At 41.0% G+C, this 19,576-nt stretch overlaps 1 protein-coding gene across 1 annotated transcript in view; it reads right to left on the bottom strand.

Moving 5' to 3' along the window:
- Positions 1–786: 786 nt before the first annotated feature.
- CCNYL1 (cyclin Y like 1) overlaps positions 787–19,576 on the bottom strand; it is a 54,816-nt gene continuing 36,026 nt past the window's right edge. Inside the window, exons 7-10 of the mRNA XM_090044850.1 lie at positions 15,796–15,915; positions 11,830–11,996; positions 5,569–5,731; positions 787–2,587 (exon numbers count right to left, since the gene is read on the bottom strand). Coding sequence (XP_089900976.1) covers positions 2,471–2,587; positions 5,569–5,731; positions 11,830–11,996; positions 15,796–15,915 — 567 coding nt within the window. The 3' untranslated portion in view covers positions 787–2,470. The remainder of the gene's footprint in view (positions 2,588–5,568; positions 5,732–11,829; positions 11,997–15,795; positions 15,916–19,576) is intronic.

Here is a 19,576-nt window from a genome sequence, read left to right as displayed (position 1 = left end):
TTTTACAAGTAGAAGCACAGTCCAGGCTGTCAAAAAGTCATGTACCTACAAGCAGAATTATGAAATACTTAACATGACTATTCCGGTTTCCATTATTTTATCCGGCAAAGAGGTGAATGACTGCCACAGGTGGTCCTTTTCTTATAAAACACCAGAAGCTTCATGAAAGCTATATATCAATCAGCAAAATAAGCAGCCCAGGAAAAGAACATTGATAGTCACCTCACATAAACCAGAAAGTTCAAAACCAGGCTGCAGGGTATTAGCCAACAGCCAGAGACTTGTAAGAAATGGGTTACAGTTCACTCAGTCAGGGATTTAAAGATACAGAAACTAACTTTGTTCCAAAGTAGATTCATAAAGGGAACTAGCACAACACCGTGCATTGAAATCGCCTCTAAAAAGAATGAGTAAATTTAAGTGCAAGGGAACATTACCAGTCCTGATCAGTTGTTTGAACAGTTTTGTTCAGATTTTAGATCGAAATAAAAGCTGGAATCACAGAAGTGTCCATTTAAAGTAATACTCTTCCTTCAGCTCACACGCCCCCCCGCCCAGTACACAAAGCTGTTCAAGGTCTCCAAATAATACTCTTTATTGGCTACTAAGACATATTTGAAGATAAACCTGGTAAAAATGACAATGCTAATCAGCTGCGACTGGGGATGGATTAGAACAAACCACTAAGATGTAGTAAGATTCCAAAGTACCCCATTCCTGTTCTCAAACTTGCTTAGAAAGCATTTTGAGAAATCATGTAAAACAGTACAGAACACACTAACTCCCTTTAACTTTAATTAAAATAGAGTTTATTAGCTTTTCTTTTAATACAAACATGAGAAAGAAAAACCACCTGAAGATGTAGCATTATTTTCAAAATTGAATTATGATCAATACCTGAAGCTCCAAGTTCCATCGATCGGGGGCCAGGGACTGGTAGATTTGCAAACTTCAGAATACTATGTGTTACATTTAAATAGTTTGAGTGCTGCCAAATTGACTGTTACACTCATGAGCCCCTTACTCTCAAAGGCATATGGGCTTGGTATTAAGCATAGCTTTCTCGACCCTGGCTGGAAGTGAGGTGGCACAAATGTGCCATACTGAGTGAGATTTGTTCCTAGGACAAAATGCCTAGAATCAGTTTACATCCAGGAGGGGAAGGTATACTAGGATTTATAACAGGAAGAGCTTATTAATACTTATTCTGTTTAGAGTTCAGAATTTCAAAGCTTGAAAGTAAACTCCACCCCAAATTCTCAGTGAAAGTGTCAACTCAATTCTGAAGAGCAGCAGAGTTGCACAAACTAAAGTTCACTTCTCAAAAAAAATGTGATAAGATACGCATTTGGGTTTTGTGTAAGTAATGTGAAAGAAATCTTATTACTAAATTGAAAATAGCTGTCTACCCCTGTCAGTCAATTCAAGATCCTCAAAACTCACTACCGTCACATCATGAATGCAAACCCCTGCCTGGAAGCCGAAGTCAAGGGGAGCACAAGCAGATGCACGATGTGTCTCACTTGTCAACCTTGTAAGAATCTGTAGTGAAATTCAGAGGTGCATGCAGTATACCGTCTATTCGTTACTGGCTTGCTAAACTGTTTGGGACAATGCCACAGTTTCCAATTAAAACAAAAAACAAAAACAAAAAAACCCTCTCATTCAGATCTTCAAAAAAACCTAACCAAACTGCGTATCTTTCAGAGCAATAACAAAAGTATTAGAAAGTGAGAAGCACCATAGTTCACAAGAAATGCAGCATGGACCCTATGTATTTTAAACAATCAATATGTAAAAAACATTTCTCTGCTCCCAAGCCAAACATTCACAATTCTTTGACAATCTCTCCTGGAGCAATACTAGTGGTGCAGTTAGACCTGCATCTTGCTCAGTGGCTTCTTGGCTTAGAACTGATCTCCAATAGCAGAAGCAGCTTTTTAGTAGCAAAATCAGGGGAAACCCTTGGACACTGATCTTCGCCGCAGTTCCAGCTCCAGAGTGGCTGTATACTTTATTAGAGTCCCAGGTATGTATTTGTTTTTCTTTGTTAGCACCACATCAGCCTTGAAAGGCAAATGCAGTGGTGTTCTGGACAACAGGAGAAAAGGGAAGAACGTTGTAACTATCGTCACGTGGTTAGTGTTTAAATTCTAAAATTTAAAACTACTCGTTATTAAAAATTCATAGTTCACAGCTATAGGCCTACACAGTAAGCAAACATCTGTGGGGGAAGGGAAGCTTGTTTTTGCACCTCTGGATACATTAAAAGGAGGAGAGCATTGATATGACCAGGTCCCATCTGCTGCATGGAATACACTCTTCAAGCCCTGGAGTCCCTTGGCTAGTTTTACCCCTCCTCCCATTGCTGGAAGACACCATCACTGCTGGCTTGTATGCATGGAGTGGTGGTATTCCTCGTTTAATGTGGATGCTGGCTTCACGGTGCTGCACTCTTTTCTCTCTCTCCTCAGGAGAGGATGGCATTAGAACGGCGAATACCAACTAAATTATCAGCACTGAAAGATCGTCTCATAGCAGCTTTTGACAAGTCTTTGTATTTGTCCTCACACAGTCTCGAGATAGCCTGGAAGACATTCAAATACCAAATAAATGCACAAATAAGAAGCAGGTAGCATAAGAGTAATGTTGTAGCCGAGACAGTCCAGAAATTACAAGAGAGGCAAGGATATCTTAGGGTCATCTCTTTTATTGTACATAAAACTATGTACATAGCTGGTCCAATAAAAGAGATCACCCTAAGAAATCCTTGCCTCTCAAAATTGGCAGTGCTCGGGTATTAGAAAGCTCATACAGTGACAAAGCTCTTGACTAAGCAGTTGCTATGCCCCAGGTATGCCAACAGGAACTTTAAATTGAGGTAAAATAATTAAGGGCCTTCTACAGCAAGACAGCATCTCTTAGATCTCTTCCCCACCTTTTACAAGCATCAGTTTTAGTCGCAGGAGTTCGAGACTTTTAAAGACTGTGCACCCTCTAAACAACTTCAATCTTATGCTTGCCTCTTCACAATCTAATGGAAACCTTGAATCCAACTCAAGTGTATTCACAATTGCATCTAAACAGATGGGCCTGGTCTACAGGTTTCTAATACCAAAGTGCAAACTACAAGACCATGTGCGTAAGGCCCAGGACAAAAAGGCTAAGAGGTCATTGCTCTTTCAGTCCGGCACAACTGCCTGGGACCAGGAGAGACAGAACAGAAATTGGAACTTTAATAGGATTTCTGTTTTTGCTGCCAGGATGCCAGTCAATTTTTGGTTGAAGTTATGAACTGACGGAGCCAGCCCAGAGCCCAAGGGCATGATATGTCCCCCCACTTCAATACAAATTTTTAATATTTGCACAGGTAGCAAAAATTTAGTAATCCAACTGCTTGAAACAAACTGCAAAATTGGTTAACTTTCTTTAGCTACTAAGGCATTGGCGTAATTTTCCAGTAGTTAGCTGCCACCAAATCTGTGGTGGAACTATGGGCTCTTCATAACGGGGCAGCCTCCCCATGTTTCTAAAACAGTTGACATGACAGGCCCTCATTTGGGACGCTCATATGCAAATGAACAAGGACGTCACTATATTTTGTATGCTGAAGCAGATTTTTCCTTCTGTGCACTCCGTTAATAATTACCACCAGCACCAGATGAACTTGCAGAGCCCTGCATTCAGGAAAAAACTTGTGCCTTCCCTTTAAGGCAGCACCCATTCTGAACAGCCCGGCATTCTGCGAGTTCAAAAGGTGAAAAGCACTTCTCAGCATGAACAAACTGCTAAGTGTATTTTAAAATAATTATTTACATTTATTTCTGTCAACCTTCTGGAGGCATTCATTTGGCTTGAGAGTGGCATTCTTTGAGACACTGGCTGCATAAGCCCCCACTACAAGGCCAACCAGAACCGCCAGCCTGTTTTAAATGCTAGCACATCAATCATCAAGAAACCTGTGTTGACATATTAAGCCTCAGTCCCCCATATGGTATACGTCATTTTTCAGTTCACTAGGATACTAATTCACTTTATATGGGCTCCCAAACTGACTTCTGTATTTCTGCCTCAAAAGGCAGGGGGGGTGGGAAGGTTAACATGAAGTTTTGCAAATGCTTCAAACAATATTTATGGCTTCATGCCACAATTTTAAAAAAAAAACAAAACTTACAGATACATACATACACACACGCAATTGTGAACATTGTGGCAAACCACAGCATACTGAGAACCATTCAATGACATAATATTAATACGAGACACCCACCAGCTCATGGCAAAGAAATACAGAACTGAGGCTCACATCTCTACACATCACACATTTTTACTTCAATACTGATCAACTCAATAAAAACAATTTCCTATGGAATATAAACTACACTGTAACCACATTACAAATCAGTGACACTCGTTAGCCTTAATACTACTTACTTGTCAAAGCTGAGATGGAAAGAGAACAGAAAAGCAACAGCTTTAGGTAAGGAAATGTTTAGGCACATATTGCCTATCATTTTAAAGCCTCAGTAAGCCTCCCTAAGCTTCTGGAAGAAGAAAAGCAGCCAACATGCTCTACAGGTCTTGGGGTAAATGAAAAAATAATGTAGCAAACCCCTCTTTTGATGGAAGAGGTTACAGCACTTGTTAAAGTCTACACAGGGTGGACAGGACGCAAGTAGAGACTCATATAACAGAACAGAGAGACTCATATAACAGACTGTGTTCAAGTTAGCTCAGAAAGGCTGGTGTTGCCTCTACCAGAAATTTCACCTGGAGTTTCCAGGTCTGCAAGATGATTCAAAACATTCCTCATACAGACCTATACAGTGAAAAGCAAGGCCTGTTTTAACTAAATGCACTTAAATACCAGAGAACAGGACCAGGGCCCCTGTGCAGTCAGCTTGGGACATGCGGGTGGGTGTATTTTTTTAACTAGCAAAGTTCTGCTATGTTAGTACTAGTACATGACATTCATTCTTGTGCCTCTGGCTATTTGGGATTTTTCCAAAATGTACTCTTTTATTTAATTTGGGCTGATGTTTCTTTAGAAAGGTGATTTTTTAAACTTGTGAAGTGATCTGCTACCTCCAAATGTTACATTTAATATATCTTGATTAGGGGCATTAAAACCAGTCCTGTAAGCCAGCAGGAGCTGTGCAGGAGGCACTGTGGAAACCTGCAGCTCATCTAATTGAGAATGGTTTGATCGTAAGTGTTTGTGGTATCTTGGAAAGAAGTGACAAGGGGAAGAGACCAAGAATCTGGTACCAAAGCAGCCAAACCTGAAGTATTAAGCAGCCTACCTTACTTAAGTTCCCATAAATTAATACTCAGTTTTTAAACTAAGAACTCTACCAGACTTCTGTAGCTTCTCTTCTTCCTCCTCCTGCTCAGAGTATCTGCTTAGGCAACAAAGGTTTAAAAATGCTCACTCTTGTTAAGGGAATAAGCTCTAATGCACCAATCTAAATGCTTTTTAGTTTTGCTAATGACCATTTCATATGATTAGCAACAGATGCAGTTACTATGCAGGTACGGGGCACCCAGCTCACAGTCTCATACCATTACCTCCAGTTTCTGTGCTCGCTCTTTACTAAGAGGCTCCAACAGAAAGCTCAGGTTGTTGTCATCTGCTAAGGAGCGAAGGTCAAAGTAGTATTTGGCGTAAACACTGGCAGGAACATTGATATTAAACTGCAACAACTCCAAGAAGTGCCTTTCCATCTCATTCCTAATGAGGAAGGAAGAAACCGGAAAAAAAAAAAAAAGAAAAGATAAGATTCAGCATTTTCAACTGAGTCAAACTGAACAAAGCTCAAGCTCACTTTTAAAACCAGCAAACTTTATAAAGTCACACACATTATGTATGCTCTCTTTCAGAAAGAGGTAGATTAATTCACTAGTGTTCAAAACAAGGTTCAGCTTTTGAGTCCCAGCACCTTCAGCTTGGGGGAGAAAGGTTATTGCACTGTTGTGCACTCGCTCCGTCAACTCAGTAGGTTCATTCTTCAGAGTTCCATTAGTGCAGCTGTACAATTCATACTCCATTCTCACTCTCTCATAAGGCCCCACACTACAGCCATCAGATGAAAGGAGTGATGTACGCTGTTTATTAGCTCTGAAGAACTTGCAGACATTTTTGCCAGTCTGATAACAGGAAGGGGGTTTATTGAAGTAGACGCAGACCAACAAAAGGAGTAGGCATATCACCACGGCAACAAATGGATCTATGAAGAGCTGCTGCTATTATTTCTGAGAAAAAAGCCTCTTGAAGCAACATGGATTCATCTCCAATAAATAAATAAATAAATAAATAAATAAGCGACATTAGGTGGGAGAAGGAATTTTCACCTCAATAGCATTAGGCAGAATAACAAAGTCCTATGTCAAAGGGCACTGTCTCTAGTTTTGACTCACTTCGCTATTTGTAGTGGGCAAAATATCTGGAGAAAAGTGGGAAGTGGCCTGTTGCATGAAAAGGCCAGGTCTGGGCTATTGTAGTGTGGTCAAGTACACCAGAAATATTTTACAGAAAAATAAACAATTTTACAAAATGAACCTTAAGTAGAAACTGGTACCTGGGATGCATGATTCAGTATAACACCAACTCTGAACAGCACTATAGTTCCCACAGATAATGGAGCTTTAATTACACAACTCAGCAGCTGTATAAATCAACTGTTTTCAAACTGCAGTAATGATTTTTCAATGCTAAGTTGTTCTTGCTCTTTGGAAGCTTTTAAGATGGATGTTTCACCCACCAGAAAGGGAAAAATGCATCGAGGAATCATTCAGGTTGTGTCTTGTGCTGGATGGCTAGTCTCATAATGTGAACAGCAGCTTTGTATTGTTTCTAGCAGGGTGGACTCAAGGCCCATTGAACCTATTGCCAAAATTAATTTCCTGTTCATATGGTCATAAGCCTATAGAAATGTAAATCAGATAATGTTTTGATGATCAGCTGATCAGGCCTTGATTTATCCCATGAATAAATGCTCTTCACCACCCCTTTTGTACTTGCCACACTAATACATTTTAATTCTGCAAAAACACAATACTTCATAGGATTAACAAGTCTATTAATAGGGTTTAAAAATCCAGCAAAAGCATAATGCCCATGTGTTTTGTGCTGTATTTACAAACATATGTAGCCAAAAGAATGAACAGCATGTGCCCTCTTTCATGCAATCATTGGATTAGCAGCTGCACAGTTAATTTTTTTAGTAATTATGGATGCACTCCATCAAAGCAGGCAAGTTTCTGACAAACAAGGACTTCGAAATATCCATTTAATTTCCTTTGGTTTTTCAATTAGAAAGCCATTTTCTTAACTGCCTTAGGTGCAAACTTTATTTTGGTGGGGGGGGGGTGAAGAGGCATAAAACAACAAGCAGAAGGTTGATGTTTTGGTCAAATTGCCTCCTATCAACCTTTCCCATCAAAATTTTGCTTATGGACCCTTTATAAAGATCATTATAACTTTCCCCAAAAATTTAATTTTCCTACCAGATTCAACAGCTGGGACCCCAAAGACTGTAAAATCCAGTAAAATTAAAGCACATTGGTAGAGTTAAGAGAAGGGGAAAAAAATATTTCATCAATATCCCTTCTGTTGTGGCTCTTTTTATTTAAGTTTGCACAAAGCTGAAAGCAAAGTGAAGTACCCCTCATCAGTTCTGCAGTTAGCATTCCCAAGTAAGTAGGGACCGAAGGATCCATTACTATCTTGGACAGCAGAGGAAGCCCAGACAACACAAACAGTTACTTCTTACACCTGCACAAAGCCTTACCTCTGTCTGCGCACAAAATCTGTCTGTAAGAGTGGAAAAGGGTCCATGGAGTGTGTGGCCCCAGGGGCGATGGCTCACCCTGGTGTGGCCCCAGCTGATATGGCCCCCGCCTGTGTGACAGCTGGACAGGCCTCATCAATAACCAACTTAATGCTTTCTACAAAGCTGTTTCCAACAGAAGAACGTGACCAATTTTTTAAAGTCTTTTTTCCAAGCACTTCCCTCAGCAGGATTACCATGCTGATTCCTCCCATCAGGAAAGTAATTTAAAAATACAGCAGCTAAGCTGGTAATTAAAAGGACGCTGTCAGACCAAATTGGGCCTAAATTAAGTTTTGTTGGCTTTGGGAGTGGTTTCCTAAAGGTGCAGACCATTTTATGCAGTGCAATGACTCCTGGATTTATGTTTCTGCATGAACTCCAAAGCTCGGAGATTTATGCATGGGAACTCCAAAGCTCGGAGATCTTCTAGGTCCAGCAAAAGACAGCAGTGAACAAAACAAAACAAAAAAATAAAACCTTCTCCTAAAGTACTTCAAACCAACACACGCAGCTACCAACACCTTTTCATCAAAAGGTGTAAACACTTCTGCATGCACAAGGTATTTCTCTAGGACACTGCCTTGGTAAGATCACAGAGCTTTCAACTACACACAGGAGAACACTGAAAAATAAATACTGCTACTGTTTCAATAAAACTGACTTTGGCAGGGTGATGTAGACACCTGACTGGCTGCAGATATCTTCAGCACTAGTTCAATTTGATTTGTTCCAAAGAAAGGTAGAGAAGCCAAAAACAGCACTGGCAACCACCATTAAGGGAGTGCTTTGGGTGCCGAATATGACATGCATTTTATTGAGAAGACAGTCTCTCTCAACCATTTTCAATATTCTCTTTTTCATAAGGCACAACTAAATTAAGGAGGAGGAAAACTCAGCCTCTGGTATTCTTGAAAAATAATCTTGTGTGAAATCCTGCAGAACAGATAGTTGCACTTAAGTCCTAGCTTGATCCTGAACAGAAGGAATAACATTTAGTGAAGATATGAAAAATACAAATCTACCAATCAACTGTTAACACCTGGAAGAGTTTAAACTATTGTTTGGATGAGGCACCAAATCCAGTATGATGTTTACTAGATCCATAAAACATCTGTGCACACACCACCTCCTTAGTACTTATGGTACATCCATAAACTAACTAATGGAGAGGCATGGGAAACTCAAGATTAGTATTAAGAAACATACAGCTATCAGAAATTTTCATTATTCTGTTAGCTAGTCTCTAAATTGCTACCCTTAAAAAAGGCAGGTGGGGAAGACAGTGAGAGATCTTTCCAAACCAAGGACTCATGCCTTACACAAACTGTTCACTACATGTTTAGGATGTCTTTGGGATAACTAAGTATATGAATTAAAAAACAAACAAACGGGTAAGATCAGGCTGGCCAAACAACTCAGCATAAGAACCAGGACTTAATGGAGAAGGTGATGAGACAACGCTAGGATGCTTGGGCAGAATGTACATGTTCCCTACCACCTTTAGGTAGAATGCATGCATATCAACTTACCAACCCCACAATCTGGAGCCTGATTTGTGTTATGGATGGTCCCTAAACTAACGGACTTAATTTTCAAACCTATGAAGAGTGAAGCCAGAAAGCGTACTATGGAAGACATATGAACGTGAAAAAGAGGCGCATGAAATGCTAAATATTTTAGGAGAGAGATTAGTTGCCTTTGTCTCACCCAGCAGAGATACTTTGTGTCAGAAAAGCCCTCCTCCAGACTCAATGTCCAAAATTCTCTAAAATCTTTGAAACTGCTACCTTCTTCCCAAACAAGTATTGCAGGCTTCTGAGAGCTGAAGCAGCAAGACTACCAGAGTGCTAATCTGTACATTTATTCTTAAAATTACAGTATAAAGTGAGCAAAAGAATCTTAGGCAACAATGCCACCAACTGGGGATGGGTTGTGAGGAAGGAAAAGGCACCAGACCTCTATTTCAGAGCATGCAATGCTTCCACAGCAGTAGAAACTAGATCTCAAGACATTGCAACAATAAAGTACTTCAAACCAGAACAACACAGGTCATTCAAACAAAAATACCACAGGGCTGATCTATGCTTCCTGATGACTAAACTAAATGAAGGTTTTGACCTGTTACTTGCTGGAGTGGACAGCAACATGGACAAATGCACACCTGTCTTGATAGTCCAGGAAAACAAATCTCAAGTGCCAGTAGTTAGCAAGATGATTTGGGGTGTTCCAGGGACAGCAATGCTGGTGCTCTTGCTAGGTCCCACTGGCATCTTGTTCATTTCTGCTCCTACTGATGGGCAAGCATCCAAAATGTTGAGTGACCAACTGACTATCTGACCATTTACCCTGGACCCTTCCAAGGCAAAGCTTTTAAAAAATATCTTCCAAGTCGTCTTTACTCATGACTCAAAAGAAATGTGTGAAATCAGAACAGCTTCAGATCCTCAGACCAGGACCCAACTGTCTGAGGAAACTTCCTTGTGCAAGCTGTCACAGCACTAGCAATAATCCGTCTTTAGAAGCAGAACAATGACGTTTACCTGCAAGGACATGACGCAACTGCTCAGAACAATATAACCCCTCCAAACTTATCACTATGTCATTCATTTCCCCCTTCACTTGACCTACTGTGTAAGCACAAAGAACTAGAAGAGGTGATGCTTTATGAGACAGCATGAACTGGGACAGTCAAAGATAAAGAGACAGTAACCAATGTAATAGAACCAAAGGTTTCCTAAAACTTACAGCTGAAGTACATGAGGTATGTAATGAACAGGCAGAATGAACAGTCAGACTAAGCAGCTGGTTATACTGATCCAAGAAGTGCTTTCAAGAACTCATCTGAGAGGGAAAGGAAGTAGGCAACACTTGGGAAGTGTCTACATTAGCAGCAGATGTCTGCTGTTCAGATCTGTTGCACAAAATAGCTCTGTACTTTGAGCTTGGGATGTTCCCGAGCATACTGGGAATACAGACCCAAGACAGAAATCACAATTAGTTTCAGGAGCTTATAAAAACCCAAGCTAAAAAGGCATCCCCAAGTATTTCATTTAAAATTTCATCTTAATAGACGCAAAGGAATCCTCGAAAAAAAATCACTTTCAGATTTTGATTGGTACAGTACAGCAATGACATTCATGAGGTAATAAAAAAATAAAAATAGCAAACTGATAGTGTGAAAGAAAAGCTGGGAGTGGGCAACACAAATTAGTATAGGTTATTATTAACTTCAATATGTAAGTCACTAGAAACAAGTACAGGTTTCCCTCACTTTATGCTGTACATGCGTTCCTGGAAAAAAACACTCAACCCAAATTCACATAAAGGGAACCCACTTTCCAATGTAACAAATAGGGATATGTTCCAAAGCCACGACTGTACTGACCCCCAGACCCATCTCTACCACTTTTACAAGACAATTTTGGTACTCACCGACAGCAGACAGTACACAGAAGCACAGGATGGCGGTGAATGTTTAATTGGTGTGAAGAGAGGGTGGTGAAGGCTTCATTGATGGATCAGGAAGAGGGGTAGGTGATAAGCTAGTGAGACACTGAAACCATAATGGGGATGGCAACTACAGAAACACGTGTTGCAGACAACGAACGAGGAGCACAGATCCACACAGGAGACTATTTTGGTGCGTGTCACTCCCACAATGCAGCTGACTATGGGCTGCCACCACACTGATTGCATAAGTGTGAATTTACCTCGCATATAATGAATTTTTTATATAAAGAGGGTCATCGCATAAGAGTGAATTTGCACTTACAGAGCCTGCATAAAGTGAGGGAACTCTATAGGATTTATTTCCATAAGAGAGTTTCTGCTAGCTGCCCTGTTAGGTAATTCTCTTGCTTTAAAAAGCAATGGAAACCCAACAACAAACTATTTCAGTTCTGTGTACTGAGCATCAGTCTTAGAATGGACCACTTGACTAGATCTCCAAAAATGATGTTTGAAAAGAGCAGCAAATTGATGACATCTTGCAACTTACATGTCCTCAACCGTAATGTCCTTTAATATTTGGCAGTAATCCACATTCCATACAGCCTGATCATCCCAAACTTTAGAAGCCAGCAGAATAGCTCCTAGAACTATTCTTTTCCAGTTACTAGGACAGATGTCAATCTCCGCATAGGTTAAGAGTCTTTCCAAGTAAACCTACAAAAAGAGAACTGATCTTAGACATCTTTGATCTCAGTCAATGACTGTTAAGAACTCAAACCGATGTTCTCATCTGATTTAACTAATATTCATTCATTTATCAGAGTAAGCCATCCGTGACTATTACTTGGTTTTAAAATTTAGAATTTAAAAAAAGTTACATAAATCCATGTCAATGGAAGTCATAAAGAGAGAGCTATCTTAAAACATACTATAAAGTTCTTGAATTTCTAGTAACTTCTGCTGTACCAGTGAAAAACTGAACTCAAGTCAATTATTGGAAATATCAGATTTTTCATAACTGAACATCTGTGACTACTAACCACTCATCCCTAAAACTCTCTCTCATCATGGATCAGCTGCAGCATTTGAAGCAAGACAGGAAGAACTAGTCTGAACCATGGTCTGTTCTTAGGCAGATGTGTTGCATGTTTTTTAAAATCACACAAGTCCTTAGATGGTTTGTATGAAACAGACTAAGCCACCACCACCCAACCCTTTGGCAGTTGAGCTACCTCGTGTATCAGCTTGCTGCACTCAGAGACAGGTGGTGAAAAATCCTCAGATAAAAGCCTACAGTTTCAAGGTATTTTGTTTCCCTTATATGGTTTCCAGGCCCAACCAGCCCATGAAGCTTGAATCTCTATTGCTTCCTGACAAAATTTCTCTATCTTTATACACACAGGTTTATTACAGTTACATGTGCTAAGCAACAGACAAATACATATATATATTTTTTAATTAAAAAAATAATATGTGGCATTATAAAAATGTTTTATAAAAAATAAAAAACACTACTTTTTTAATACAAAAAGGCATATTATTTAAAATGTTCCATTCACAAGCAGGTACAGGAATCTGGAGGCAACTCTAGCTGACCAACCTTAGTACTACCCTTTGCATTCACCAGGCTTTTTGAATGATAAAGATAACTAGGTACCATACTTACTAACTTTTGTTTCTATTATAGTCTCAGATTGGACTCTCTAGGAGTTTTTCTATAGGTAACAGAGCCATCTAGTGGCTGAAATCCACTTTAAAGAAAAAAAGAAACCCACAAGCCACTCATTTCCTTAATGTTATTTTTCTAACAACTTTGTGACCTTGGGCAAGCTGTTCAGAACAAGAATCTTGTTTTGCAAAACTGCTTGCATGCTTTACCCAAGCAAAGCAAAACAAGAATCTATTCACATCTATGAATCTATGAAGAATGTAGTTATTCAGCCTTCTCGATCACTATTTTTAAAAGTCAAATTATGAAATAAAGAGGTTCTCTCTTTTCCTATACCTTCTTTTTTGGTTATATTTTTTTTCCTTCTCTACTCATCTTTTGAACTATATTTATCTTCAGGAGTAAGAGAAATCAAAATTAATCTAGCAGATGACTGAAGCCCAAATTCTCAATACAGAATTTTTTAAAGAAAAGAGTGTTTTTTTGGATATTCTGTATCTCTTCAGTTCCTCCACCTAATCTACTTTTTGAAGTTGTTCAGCAAGATACAATGAAATGTATGCCTTTGTTGTTAATTTAGTTCTAAACACAGTCACATACCTTGAAAAAAAGATTCTACCTAAGACTAAATTTTATGAGGATGTTAAAATAGCAGGAGGTGGTCTAAGAGTGCAAGGGCAAGAAGTTTCTCAGTAGAGTACTGTTGCTTGACCCTTTGGCAGCTGTGTTTTATTTAGACTCTGACTAAAAGGTCCCATCTACATATTATACATAAGGCATGGTTAACCAGTTTATCACCAGGCAACATGTTCAATCAATTAATCGTAGGATAAAAAGAGAAATAAGTTAAAAAGTTATTCCACAAAATGTGTAATGACTTTGTAGCTGCTTCCTATCAAGCCATTAATTGAACATGCAACTAGGGTCCCTGTGGCTGGAAGCCCCTGATCAGAGCTCTAAGCTAGGGGGCAGGGGGGGCCCATGGGCACCCGTGAACCTTGGAGCTCCCAGCTGATGCTGGCTTCCACCCCCATGGCTAGGAGCCCCAACAGCTAACAAGGATCCCACCCCAGCGGCATCCCATGCAACACCACAGCTGAGGCACTATGTCAGCTGTGGTCTCATTGCTACGGGGACCCCTGTGGCTGGAAGGGGTCCTAGTCACAGGAGTGCATGGTGAACCTCCACACCTGGGAGCCCCATTAGCTGAAGGGGCTTCCAGCCATGGGAGCCTGCTTCTTGCCAGTGCAGGGGAAGCTGGGGTCAGGCTCCCCCTGTACCAGCAATAAGGAGTGATAGAATCTGATGTGCCATTCCACAAATCACATCATGTGTGGGGCATGGCAGGAGTCATGATTGTGCAGATTCTGCATTAGATCATTGTGCCTTTACCTGCACATGTAGAAGGACTCAAAGTAGCTGATAAGTTAGAAGCAGCCTACCTCTTCAATGGATGAAACAGAAAAGATGTTTTTTCTTTCACCCCAGGATTACCCCACTGTTTGACCTGGCTATCCATTACTATCCCTTCTTCTAACTTGCAAATTTCTGTGAGAGGCTTGCACAACCATTTTATTCTCCTCAAACAGCCCCACTGTACCACTAGCATTGTATGCAACAGCACTATAAAATAACATGGCTAGTTTTATTGTTGCTTACAGGTTCAGATATACGAGTTCAGTGGTGCTCAACCAGATAGGCAGCACCCATACCGCCCACAGGCCATTTCTGGCTGGTGGTCCCAATCTGGCACTGGGCAGTTTTGTGAGAGCCCCACATTGTTGCACAGAGGAAAGCAGGGGGTATCCTGGCTTTAACCTGGTCCCAAAGTGCTGCATGGGGCTTGGGAATTCGGCAGCATAGGAGGGTGACCATATTTACAGCCACTGCTCCCCTGGTACCAAATTTCCTAATTTGTGGGGAGCCCTGTGGGCCCAATACCTAGGGCTGCATCTGTCCCACAGACTGGAGGCTGAGCACCCCTGTACTAGGTCTCCTGGAAAAGCCATAGGTAACCAGGGCTGCAGCTGCTTCAAATTTGCCCAATAGCACGTCAGCTACTTTAAACTTTAATTTATAAATAACATTAGCTTTTACATTTTGTAAACCTAATAACTTATATAAACACGTTGAAATGTTTGCCTGTCTCCAGGAAAACTTTCCTTTTCACCACTGATGTATTTAAGCCCTTTCTGAATATCCCACAGCAAGAAGTCTCCAGTAAAGTAGCAAATGAGAAATCTGAAAAATCTATACATGAATTCTAAATTAACATGCATAAAACCCATTCATTTTTTTCACTACAGCCACTCACTGGCTAACAAAACCAGATATTATTACACTACTTGTACAACCTGTATGTATAGGAGCTGAATTGAAGTCCCATCTCAACTATGCTTGAGGATGCATGAAAATACCCACAACAATTACAATAAGGTCACAACTCAGTTAATACTGATTCCAATAACAAATACTCTAAGCTACATTCAAACCAGTAACCACATATCTAATTGGCAGTTCCCTGTAACCGCATTCCTCTTCATGGCAAATATGTAGCTGTTTATGGTCTAAAACAAACAAGTTTAATGGGACAAGTGATTGAGACTTGAATATTCAAGTATAGGAAAAGAACTGCATAAGTGCCTCTGGAAAGCTGTTAAAAATATTTTCTAATTTATAGTTGAACTGTAATACAATTAATCTTTATTACCAATACAGGCTTTCAAAGACTCCTTTTTCATCTAGTTATATTTTAGATCTGATGTAGTTTAATTTCATAAATGAAAAATAGACCTTTAAAGCTTATATTCAGAAACATATTTCCAATGACCAAGCATGTCTTACTAGTGTCACTATTGCACATTCAGCCGTCAGCTGTGCCGCACTAAAAAGTGTCCGTACAAAGCGGTAGATGTGCTTGTGATCAGGGTCATGCTTGTAGTAGTCATCTGGAACTTCTTCTCGCTGAAACAGAAAGAATGTGCAGTTACTGCAAATCTTACTTACTAAAAACTTCCACTTGCAAAAAAGAAGAAAAAAAAAAAAGGAATACAATCCTATATAAAAAGAAGTACTGGACATGGAATAGCGAGCATCCCCTATGAAAAGCAATAGTTTTATTTTTTGTAATTTGTTTTAATTCATGCTCTGCTTTTGTGAGAATGAGTTTAAATTAAAATCAGACAGCTTCCTATTATCCTGAAGATGCATTAAAGTTATATTCTTGGGGTAATTTTTATAAAGTGCATAGTTTTTGACATGCAAGAAATTTGTAAGAAAGAGTAAGTTCTCTTGTTGGCATACTAAGATTTATGTAACGTCCTTGTATATAACATCGTTTATAGATATATCACTACTACTGAAGATATCACAGCATAGTTTTACTCACCTGAATTAAATCCCCTAACACAATGGAAATTAAAAGTAATTTTTTGATATCCAAGGCCAACTGACAGACCCACAATCCATCTCTATATGCCACCATGGAAATTAAGTGTCATCTGTAGAATTTCTCATGTTTTTTCCAGATTTATCAGGACACACATTGTTTCACTTTGGAGAAGTTTCACACGCACATGCACGCACCTAACACTGGCTTTTCAAAAGACGAAAACTGAGAAAAATACCTCAAAAATGTTCCTCCCAGCTGAGGGGACAGTGACGGAAGAGATACTATTTTAAGTAAACTAATGTCAAAAGCATAATTATTCTTATCTTTAATGATACTGGCCATATAGGAGTCTCACTATCAATGAAAAGAAAGCTTAAGGAAACCCCCTCCAAAAAAGAATCCATGGGCACGTCCCCACATGCAGGTGTGTGCATTTGCTATGGCACAAATAGCAGCAGCACACATTTTTGCCACTGCTTTGTGCCCCAGGGCATGCTCTGGCACATGCCAAATTGTCCCAGGTGGAGCAGGGGAGGCCAGCAGCCAATCTGGCAACACTGAGCATGGTCAGCAGCCAGAGTGTGGCTCTGGACAGCCAGGCCATTTCTGGCAGCACACACTGTTGCCGTGTGTGCTGCACTTTTTTGTCACAGGTTTTTTTTAACACTGGGATTTTCCAGTGTCACATTTTGGCACCACGCTACAGCAGTGAATGGTTGCATATGTGCTGTGTGTGGTTTGCAGTGCTTCTAACACCTTTGAGCTACTGCAAACCACATGCACATGCTCGTCTGGACACACCCCAGGGGCGCATCCAGATGAGTGCTGACATTTGTTTCCCCAGCACCTTGTGCTGCTGCTGCTTGTCCCTGGGGAATGCCTGTGCCATGTGTGCTCTGGCATGTGGCAGGTTACCCTGGGTGAGGTACAGGAGGCTGGGACCAGCAACTGTGCTGGCCCCAGCAGCCTTACCTGGGGTCCTGAGGGCCTCCCAGGGCTGCAGCCATGGCAGGAAGCCTAGCTGGCAGATGAAGTGTGGCTCCAGATGGCCCAGCTCTAGTTCTGGGTGGTGCACAATGCCACCACATGTGCCACCCTGGTTTTTTCAGCATGGGTTTTTTGACCCTGGGATAAAAAAAAAAAAAACTGTGGAGAATGCCTGCATGCCTGGTATGGGGGGGGGGCGCAGACAGCTCTACGGTGCCACATACTGCACATCTGCACTTGTCTGGACATGGCCCATAATCAAGGAGGAGCAAACTGTTTTAACAGCTTAAGTCAGGAGTTGCCAAACTACTACTATAAGACCAATGGCTACAGCAAGGTCTAAGTTAAAAGTGACAAAGCCAAAAATGAAGTGATTTTAAGTAAGGGAGATGCAAGATATCAGACTAACCTCCCACATCCTGTAAGACTTTTTGAAAACTTGACCAACACCCCTAAAGGAATCTTAGTATCCCAAACTTGAGGAGGGTTGAGAGTTTGGGCTTTCATACTGAGAGAGGTTTTTCAGGATAAAATTAAAGGGCTCTCTCTCTAATGCAAACTGAAGCTAAACTGCAGTAATCATAGGATAATACTCTCATGCCTCCTCTGCATGTTCAATAGCAATAACCATATGGTAGGGAAAGAGAGAACATCAAGAGCCACAACACAGCTTGCCAGCTGGATCATAATGCTGGGGCACTCAAAGCCAGACACATAGAACTGAGTAGTAATATAGTGCAAAGGTGTCATCAGAAGCAAGTAGACTGATGAACCTGGGTCATATCTGAAGAGCACTTAGGATTTTTTAATACATCACATGCTAAGAAAGTATGCAAATTAGAAACACAGCTGTCAGAATGATCACCAGTACTAAATGCCACACATGATACTGCATCATGTCCATACCCTCATGCATAAAAGTTTGTGCTTCTCTTGTGCCTAACAGAGAAAAATGAGAGCTTTCTCCGCAGAGGTCTGGGGGAGCTGCAAAACAAGCAGGTTCCAAAACGCAAAAAGCAGCACCTTAACTTTGAGCGCTAAGCTTTAATATGCTGTTCCTGAGGAAAGCCTTTAAGTGGATACCAAACCCTCAGCTGACTAACAAGGTTGCTAGATGTTTTCATGCACAGGTTCCTTGCACTCAAGATTTTAACAACTGCAAGTTAGTGAACAAATGGTTTTCCTGGGACTTCAAACAAATGATACTGGAGACTCAGCAAATGTTGGAGTTTCCGATGTTGCAATGAAACTACCTGAGCACGGTCTGTGCAACAAGTGGCACTGACACAGTCTAGATGTCTGAGTTAACTCTGACCACTGCACATGTCACTTAAAGGACCATATCTTAAACAGACTGGGAAATACCAGAAGCAGTAGCTTCAGGGAAAGTGCACAGGCAAGAAATACTCAGGTGCCTGGCATCAGAAACAACATTCAGGCCACAGCAGGATGTTACATATATGGCCTGTAGGGCAGAACTAGCCTGCAGAGCCTCTTTATGCAGTCTCCTGGGACACCAGCAGTCACCATGGCAGATTCTGGGGTCCTTTGAGCCTGCCAGACTTGGGTGTCACCAGGCCTCTTGCTTCTACTGCAGTGGCCACTGTCGCAACCCCCTACATCCTGAGCTGTATCTGGCCTTCAAGGAGTCCTATGGACTGGATCTGGTCTGGAGCCCCAAGCAAGTTTGACAATCTTAAGCCATAGAATAAGGAATCCTCAAAGGTTACTGGAGCACACCACAGTGCTGATGATCTTGATGCAGCCAATTCAGCAAGTGAGCAACAAATAATCTGACTGAAGGCAGGGAGAGTGATGGGGGAAAGAAACCCAAAAAGTCTGAGCATACTTGAAACTGGACATGATAAAAAGTCAGTAATGAATCTGTTGGTATACTTCCTTCAGGAAGGATTTGCCTTGATTTGGAGCAGCCTGCTCCTCCAAATCAAGGAGGAGCAAACTATTTTAATGGCTTAGGTCAGGAGTTGCCAAACTACAGCCCAGGTCAGATCTGGCCCACAGGCACGGGCCTGCAGCAGCAAAACTGACCCAGTTTGTATTAGAGGTGGGCAGGCACTAAGATCCAGCTGCCACCGCCACTGCTTTTCCCAGTGGCTGCACAAGTAAAGTACCCACAGTGGCACGGGAAGAGTGCCCACAGTTGGCATTTTCCCCTGTAGTTGCAGAGGGTTTTATCAGCAGTTGTTTTCCCCTGCTGCTGCAGGGATAAGCACCAGTTGTGGACAC

This window comes from Crocodylus siamensis, chromosome 4 (genome assembly GCF_052110815.1).
Source record: "Crocodylus siamensis isolate JL-2025a chromosome 4, ASM5211081v1, whole genome shotgun sequence".
NCBI lineage: Eukaryota > Metazoa > Chordata > Crocodylia > Crocodylidae > Crocodylus > Crocodylus siamensis.
The sequence above is the reverse complement of the archived record's forward strand: the minus strand, read 5'-3'. Positions and strand labels throughout refer to the sequence as shown.